Source organism: Anopheles aquasalis, chromosome Y, assembly GCF_943734665.1.
Source record: "Anopheles aquasalis chromosome Y, idAnoAquaMG_Q_19, whole genome shotgun sequence".
Lineage (NCBI taxonomy): Eukaryota > Metazoa > Arthropoda > Insecta > Diptera > Culicidae > Anopheles > Anopheles aquasalis.
Genome location: NC_064879.1, coordinates 3,326,317 through 3,336,316, shown reverse-complemented (window position 1 = coordinate 3,336,316; position 10,000 = coordinate 3,326,317). Strand labels below are relative to the sequence as shown.

Genomic DNA, 10,000 nt, shown 5'->3' with positions numbered 1-10,000 from the left:
AAAAAGAATTCAAATCTGGTGTTGGTTGCCTTTGCTGGATGGAAAATGATCAATATCTACTAATAGGTGATCGTGCTGGAACTTTACACGTTTGGAACATGGTTCAAGGACTGATACAATATCGAGCCAGCTTACACAGTGGTAAGATGAATGTAAATTGTATCGAAATGAAAACCTTAAATTGTTATTATCACTTACAGATACGGTATATTGTATTGCTCCTTGGAATAATGTAGAGATCGTAAGCTGTGGTAAAGATGATAATAAGTATTGTATTAAAATTTGGAAATTTTCTGAATTCTAATCCAATCTAAAAATAGTACGATTATTAATAAACTATGTGATAGAATTTGTGGCCGGTATTCCATATTCTATTATTTAATAATAACTAATTAGAAAATCATACACACAAAACGAACACCAAGCGAACACAACCGTCTTCAAACATCGCTTATGCTCGGAGTTACGCTCCGCGGACATACAAACTTTTTGGCAGCGTTTGAATGGAAAGCGACAACTTTTCGGCATTCATTTTACGTTTACGCTAAACGGTAGCGTTTACGCTAAGCGGTACGCGTCGTGTTGCACCAGCTTATAGTTTATATATAGCGCTATGTGTTTGAGTGCGGACTTCTTCTAACACACAAATGGTTGGTATGCTTACATAATTAGATGCACCAAAATGCAAATTGTTGATCAGTTGGCTCAGCAATCTTACTATCTATCTTCTTCTTCTTCTTCTTCTTCTTCTTCTTCTTCTATATATATAAAAATCTCGTGTCACAAACTTTGCGTCCCAATTGCTTCGAAACGGCTGAACCGATTCTAACCAAACTTGGTGTGTATATTCTTTTGGTAATGGCAATTGATATAAACTATCCTACATTCACTTTACTTAAGTCATCTTTTTTTAAATATTCAAAAACCACTTTTCACAATGTTAGTATCCAAACTCCTCCGAAACGGCTGAACCGATTCTCACCAAACTTTGAGTGTATCTTCTGTTGGTATCAGAATCGGATGTAAACTATATTTCATTCACTTTACTTAAGTTATTCAAAAAATAAGAAAATTATTTTTCGTAACTTAATTGTAAGCTGTACAGTGGCATTTTTTATGGATTTTTCATACAAAAAAACGAATGTTCTCAAATTTTTATAACCCTAGCTCAAACAGTCATTTTTTTTTGATTTTTTTAAAATCGACTAAACCGCAGAGATTAGCAGCAGATTAGGCTGAACAGCGGAAGCGTTGCTAACGAACCCGAAGAACGAAGAAGGCCGGTGTTAGCTCTGTTGTGGACTGTATTCCAAATTAACAGACGAGATTTCTGATTTCTTTGCTATCTAATCGAATACACCTTTATTCTCTCTTTAACACAAAGAACCACGTGAGCGATCGTCTCTCATGAGTGCTCTTACTAATCCCAATCCAATTACTTAATCCCATCCCATAACATGCTCACACTACTCCATACATCGGTGAGCAGTTGACGCAACAGCCGGTTTAAACATTCATCGAACACTTCTTACTTTACACGTTTTGTCCTTCTTACTTTTCTTACTTACACTTACTTTTAAAAAGAGATCCAAGTACACTACGCTTAGCAAATCGCTACGAAAAAGGGGAATTAAGCAGAAGCAAAAGTAAAGCAGCAGTGTACAAACGTATTTCGTTGATCTCAAGCTACTACTGAGTTATTGAAAAGTTTGGTTTTGGGGTGTGTTCGATCTGATCCTTAATATGCCAGCTAGGCGAAAGGGGTTCAATTTGGACCGTCGAGCTAGGAAAACAACAATTCAACGTAGGCGCAGAGAAATAAGAACTCCGCACCAAATACAACAAGACAGAGAAAATGCGCGTGCGGAGATGTCACAAATCCGTGCATCGCAGGCAGAAGAGACTCAAAATAGACCGAATGCACTGCAGGCAGATAGAATGCAGACGCGAAGATCGGTTGTCAACAGAATGATAGAAAATCGTGAGCGCCAGCAAGAGCATCGAGCAAATACATCCGCTTCGTTTCTTCGATTGGCTTTTAATTACGAGTCAAACGTTGATTATTCGGCGAATCACAAGGTGAATATCGGCAATATGGACGAAGAATGCTCCCATTGTCATGCGCTTAAATTCAAAAAAGAGCCAGCCGGAATGTGTTGCGCTTCGGGAAAGGTTCAGTTGCCAGAAATCGAAACACCACCAGAGCCTTTGAACAGTTTGCTTTGTGGTATTGATCCGGATTCAAAAATATTTTTGAAGCATATTAGAAGGTTTAACGGATGCTTCCAAATGACATCTTTTGGAGCTACTGAGATCATCAACAATGTAGCAGCAAATGGCCAACAATTTAACTCAACCTTTAAAATAAGAGGCCAGGTGTATTTCCCGGCACAAGCAGATATGTTGTGGGATAAATACAAAGATTCAATGACAGAAGATATCCTGCACAGAATACGCACTCGGTTTGACGATGTATCGATCACGTACAACACCGATATGTACAACGAAGCGTTAATTGCCATTGAAGATCTTTCCATAAGCATTGCCAATCTTCCCTTAACTCATTATGGACTACGTTCACCCAATCGAGGTTCAACAGAGCTAAACAATGCCGATCTTGGTCGCGAAATGCAATACAATACCGATGAGATGGCAGCCATGGTTGCTCGCGATCATCCGCTACTGAATGACGAACAAAAAGCCATTTACGACCGAATAATGCTGGCAGTTGAAACAGAACAAGGAGGATTCTGTTTTTTGGATGCACCGGGTGGAACAGGCAAAACATTCCTTAGCAAACATTTTAGTAAACAGATCACCCACTTCCGTTTTAACTAAATTACTTGAGCATATATGAGCATGCCCAAGCTCATGCAGGCTTTCACGTCGTTCAAAATGAAGTGCAAAGATTGTATTAAGGTTCTGGAAGGCTGTTCAGTCCCATCTTTGATCACCAATCGGTCGAAAAAAATATTTATCAACCGAATAGTGCCGCCATCCACCCGCGACACAGTGGATGAAGGATCTTAAAATTGATTTGCTCGATTGGTATGCTCGTTCTTTAGATTCAAATCAAGTGTAAAATCATCTGGGGAATCCTTGTAGATAAGATTTACGCTAAGGGAAGTAGTTTTCCTCCTCCTTTATAATATTATATATTATTTTATTATATTATATTATTTTATTATATATATATTATATTATTATATATTTATATATATATATTTATATATCTATATATATATATATATTTATTGTTTAGCATTGTTTAGCTCTGTTGAACCTCGATTATAAATATATATATTTATATTTATTATTTATATATATATTTATATATATATATTTAATTTATATATATATATTATATTATATATTAAGAAAAATAATATATATAAAATAAGAAAGTCTGATGAGAAAATAAGAAATATATATATGAATATATGAATATATATATATATATATATATATATATTATTACGACTCGACACGACGAATTGATAATTATGTTTTTAAATAATATATATAATATATATATATATATATATATATATATATATATATATATATATATATATATTCATATATTCATATATATATTTCTTATTTTCTCATCAGACTTTCTTATTTTATATATATTATTTTTCTTAATATATAATATAATATATATATATAAATTAAATATATATATATAAATATATATATATATATTTATATATATATTATATTAATAATAATAATAAATAATATAATATGTAAATATATATTATTATCTATTTATTATTATTGTTACTATTTATTTTTTACTTTTAATTTTTATTGAATTGTTTCAAATATATATATATATATATATATATATATATATATACCGATATATATATATATATATATATATATATATATATATTATTTAAAAACATAATTATCAATTCGTCGTGTCGAGTCGAGTCGAGTCGAGTCTAGTCGATAAAAAATAAATAATATAATTATTTTTGGGATAATGATAAATAATATAAATTAATATCAATATATTAAAAATATGTAAATAAATATATATTAGATATTTATAAGTATATTCTGTATAATAATAATACAGAATATACTTATAAATATCTAATATATATTTATTTACATATTTTTAATATATTGATATTAATTTATATTATTTATTAAATAATATATATATATATATATAAACGTGCGCGTGAAATGGAAAAGCAAAAAAATGCATCCAATGATTATTTTATCCATATATTGCCGATCGATATCGATATGTTGCCACTTGCCTACAAGGCCTAATGGAACAAGCAAACAATCAAGAGACTCGGTGCATGCGCCAGAATGGAATCGCGGTAGGATTGTTTTACTGTCCTTTCCACAAATGGCACCGCACTGTTTAAGTAATCTTATGGCTTATGCACGATTGCTAATTGATCAGATTTATCAGCATTTAGGGATCGATCTATTTCGATGCACGCAAGTCGATAGATTTGGGGAAACAATGCAAATGAAATGGCCCGAATCTCCCAACTGACGCAAATCTTAACTACACTCGATTCAACTCGATATGCAGAACCGAACCCGACATACTAAGGCCACTATATTAACGCGGCACCGATCCTGTACCATTAAGTCGCTGGCCGTCAAGGCAGAATGCCACAGGCAAACGCGCACTGCACTCGCTGCATGCGACAAAATAAAATCGCGGTAGGAGGAATGGTTCACTCTCCGTCTGCGATTGCTTCTATGCTATCAGTACGGTCCTGCCCGCCTTGATGGGCCAGATATTACACCTGGACCTGATAGAAGCTCCTGTTGCTAAAGAGTCATCTTTGCATTCCTTGCATTAGAACCCGAAGTCAATCGAAGATTGTTCTGGCTCTGATGTTGTCTCACGTGTTTTTGCCATGGGAAATGCATGCCACTGCAAAATATTATTGGCAGGTTTCGGCTGTTCGGTGGATATGCTGTAGGGCTGTTTGATTATCGCCAGATCGTACCGCAGACAACGGCTAATCATATGATGAAACAAACCATTACAGCATGAGTTAGGATCAAAGGTAACATTATGCTCTTCGAAAATCAAAAGATATGCCAGACAGCCATCAACGGCAGCACTGTGGAGCGGCTAACGATTAAAAAAGCGATTAGCAATTGGTTCACCTTTCCAGTATCGAGGTGCACCGAAGGAAATTGAGGCGATATACATAGACACGGATGCGTCAAAGCTGAACGGGAGCTGGGCAATGGGACGCGCCTGCTTTACTGTTCCATACGGTGACAACTTGCAGGACCTGGACCTGAACCGGGAGGCAATGACAATCAACCTGGTGCAAGATCAATCGCTGCACCACGAGAGCCCTTCCTCCGGTGACATCGCGAGGAAATGCTCGGAATTGTAAGGAATCAAATTGAAAATGAGTCAACATTGAAATGGTTAAAATGGAATGGAGGGACATGTTTGATTGGTTGAAATTGGAAATTGGATTGGTGAGAAATGGAAAAGGAATAATTTCAAACAATCATTTTGCAAACGAGGCTCTGTAACCGGGCGGTTTAGCTATCAGAGCACATGGCTGGGAGCTGGCTTATCAACCGCTGCATTCGCCAGCAGCAATGTTCATGCCGCGAAGAAAACAAAAATGTGTAGCTATCGAGCCTCTTTGATAAAGTAGAGATGGGTAACATTAGAATGACATGGAAGAGCATTTTTGTATGCTAGGGAAAAAGAAAAATAATGAAATTCAAAATAATCCTGCTTTCGTGCGTAGCTCTGTAACCGGGCCGCTTACCTAGTATTATTTAAAAACATAATTATCAATTCGTCGTGTCGAGTCGAGTCGAGTCGAGTCTAGTCGATAAAAAATAAATAATATAATTATTTTTGGGATAATGATAAATAATATAAATTAATATCAATATATTAAAAATATGTAAATAAATATATATTAGATATTTATAAGTATATTCTGTATAATAATAATACAGAATATACTTATAAATATCTAATATATATTTATTTACATATTTTTAATATATTGATATTAATTTATATTATATATATATATATATATATATATTAAATATATATATATATATGTATATAAATTTATATATATATATGAATATATGAATATATATATATATATATATATATATATATATATATATATATATATATATATATATATATATATATATATATATATATATATATATTCATATATTCACATATATATTTCTTATTTTCTCATCAGACTTTCTTATTTTATATATATTATTTTTCTTAATATATAATATAATATATATATATAAATTAAATATATATATATAAATATATATATATATATTTATATATATATTATATTAATAATAATAATAAATAATATAATATGTAAATATATATTATTATCTATTTATTATCATTGTTACTATTTATTTTTTACTTTTAATTTTTATTGAATTGTTTCAAATATATATATATATATATATATATTATATATATTATATTATATTATATTATATTATATTATATTATATATATATATATAACAATAATCAAATAATAATAATAATAATAATAAATATTTATTTTATTAAATAAGTCTTAATAAAATAAATATTTATTATTTTTATTTTTATTATCTGAAACAATTCAATAAAAATTAAAAGTAATAAATTAAATAGTAACAATAATAATAGATAGATAATAATATATATTTACATATTATATTATTTATTATTATACATATATATATTTAATTTATATATATATATTATATTATATATTAAGAAAGTCTGATGAGAAAATAAGAAATATATATATGAATATATGAATGTATATATGAATATATATGAATATAGCATTGTTTAGCTTTAGTTTAGCTATGTATACATATATGTATATATATATATATATATATATATATATATATATATATATATATATATATATATATATATATATATATATATATATATATTTAATATATATATATATATATATATAATAAAATATATATATATATATATATATATATATATATATATATATATATATATAATATATATATATATATATATATATATATATATATATATATATATTTAATTTATATATATTTAATTTATATATATATATATTTCCTTAATATATAATATAATATATATATATAAATTAAATATATATATATAAATATATATATAAGTAATAAATATAAATATATATATTTATTTATGCATATTTATGCAGGTCCAGGTCCTGCAAGTTGTCACCGTATGGAACAGTAAAGCAGGCGCGTCCCATTGCCCAGCTCCCGTTCAGCTTTGACGCATCCGTGTCTATGTATATCGCCTCAATTTCCTTCGGTGCACCTCGATACTGGAAAGGTGAACCAATTGCTAATCGCTTTTTTAATCGTTAGCCGCTCCACAGTGCTGCCGTTGATGGCTGTCTGGCATATCTTTTGATTTTCGAAGAGCATAATGTTACCTTTGATCCTAACTCATGCTGTAATGGTTTGTTTCATCATATGATTAGCCGTTGTCTGCGGTACGATCTGGCGATAATCAAACAGCCCTACAGCATATCCACCGAACAGCCGAAACCTGCCAATAATATTTTGCAGTGGCATGCATTTCCCATGGCAAAAACACGTGAGACAACATCAGAGCCAGAACAATCTTCGATTGACTTCGGGTTCTAATGCAAGGAATGCAAAGATGACTCTTTAGCAACAGGAGCTTCTATCAGGTCCAGGTGTAATATCTGGCCCATCAAGGCGGGCAGGACCGTACTGATAGCATAGAAGCAATCGCAGACGGAGAGTGAACCATTCCTCCTACCGCGATTTTATTTTGTCGCATGCAGCGAGTGCAGTGCGCGTTTGCCTGTGGCATTCTGCCTTGACGGCCAGCGACTTAATGGTACAGGATCGGTGCCGCGTTAATATAGTGGCCTTAGTATGTCGGGTTCGGTTCTGCATATCGAGTTGAATCGAGTGTAGTTAAGATTTGCGTCAGTTGGGAGATTCGGGCCATTTCATTTGCATTGTTTCCCCAAATCTATCGACTTGCGTGCATCGAAATAGATCGATCCCTAAATGCTGATAAATCTGATCAATTAGCAATCGTCCCATTGCCCAGCTCCCGTTCAGCTTTGACGCATCCGTGTCTATGTATATCGCCTCAATTTCCTTCGGTGCACCTCGATACTGGAAAGGTGAACCAATTGCTAATCGCTTTTTTAATCGTTAGCCGCTCCACAGTGCTGCCGTTGATGGCTGTCTGGCATATCTTTTGATTTTCGAAGAGCATAATGTTACCTTTGATCCTAACTCATGCTGTAATGGTTTGTTTCATCATATGATTAGCCGTTGTCTGCGGTACGATCTGGCGATAATCAAACAGCCCTACAGCATATCCACCGAACAGCCGAAACCTGCCAATAATATTTTGCAGTGGCATGCATTTCCCATGGCAAAAACACGTGAGACAACATCAGAGCCAGAACAATCTTCGATTGACTTCGGGTTCTAATGCAAGGAATGCAAAGATGACTCTTTAGCAACAGGAGCTTCTATCAGGTCCAGGTGTAATATCTGGCCCATCAAGGCGGGCAGGACCGTACTGATAGCATAGAAGCAATCGCAGACGGAGAGTGAACCATTCCTCCTACCGCGATTTTATTTTGTCGCATGCAGCGAGTGCAGTGCGCGTTTGCCTGTGGCATTCTGCCTTGACGGCCAGCGACTTAATGGTACAGGATCGGTGCCGCGTTAATATAGTGGCCTTAGTATGTCGGGTTCGGTTCTGCATATCGAGTTGAATCGAGTGTAGTTAAGATTTGCGTCAGTTGGGAGATTCGGGCCATTTCATTTGCATTGTTTCCCCAAATCTATCGACTTGCGTGCATCGAAATAGATCGATCCCTAAATGCTGATAAATCTGATCAATTAGCAATCGTGCATAAGCCATAAGATTACTTAAACAGTGCGGTGCCATTTGTGGAAAGGACAGTAAAACAATCCTACCGCGATTCCATTCTGGCGCATGCACCGAGTCTCTTGATTGTTTGCTTGTTCCATTAGGCCTTGTAGGCCAGTGGCAACATATCGATATCGATCGGCAATATATGGATAAAATAATCATTGGATGCATTTTTTTGCTTTTCCATTTCACGCGCACGTTTTTGAAAAACCAAGCTGCTTGAGGCATTTGTTCTCCGCCAAGGCGCGCTCTGCTCTCCCGTGCGCCTTATGCTCGCGCACTCTCTGACCGCCGTGGTCGCATACGGCAAGTGCAGTGCCCGTTTGCTTGTCCCATTATGCCTTGCCAGTCGGTGCCCCAACCGATTTTCACGAAAATCAAATCCGACATATCAGTAAAATGGGGTTTTCCATTCATTTTCGTGGGTCAAAATCATTCATTGGATGCATTTTTCGCTTTTCGATTTCACGCGCACGTTTCTGCAAAACCAAGTTGCCTGCGCGATTCGCTCTCCGGTTTCTCCACCACAGCACGCTCTGCACTCGCGTACTCTCGCTTCGAGCGGTGGGGAAATATCGCGCGCGGAATTTTGTCTCGCTCGCGCTCGTTGAATACCCATTTTTTGCATCTCGCTCGGCGTCAGTATCCCCTTCTCGTTCGCGCTCACGTCATAGATGGTCATTTGCGGTCTCGCTCGGCGTCAGTATCCCCATCTCGTTCGCGCTCACGTCGTAAGCCATCTACGACTATTTGCGGTCTCGCTCAGCGTCAGTCCGGACTAAAATTTGTATAGTGATATATATATATATAATATATATATATATAATAATAATATATATATATATATATATATATATATATATATATTATTTAAAAACATAATTATCAATTCGTCGTGTCGAGTCGAGTCGAGTCGAGTCTAGTCGATAAAAAATAAATAATATAATTATTTTTGGGATAATGATAAATAATATAAATTAATATCAATATATTAAAAATATGTAAATAAATAAAT

At 33.9% G+C, this 10,000-nt stretch overlaps 1 protein-coding gene across 2 annotated transcripts in view; it reads left to right on the top strand.

Moving 5' to 3' along the window:
* Positions 1 to 772, top strand: part of LOC126579894 (protein FAN-like) — a 4,362-nt gene extending 3,590 nt beyond the window's left edge. For both annotated transcript variants that reach the window (XM_050243601.1, XM_050243602.1), the window contains 2 exons: positions 1 to 141; positions 201 to 772. The exon at positions 1 to 141 is cut by the window's left edge and continues 323 nt beyond it. In XM_050243601.1, the coding sequence (XP_050099558.1) occupies positions 1 to 141; positions 201 to 304 (245 nt within the window). In that variant the 3' untranslated portion in view covers positions 305 to 772. The remainder of the gene's footprint in view (positions 142 to 200) is intronic.
* The last annotated feature ends 9,228 nt before the right edge of the window (positions 773 to 10,000 follow it).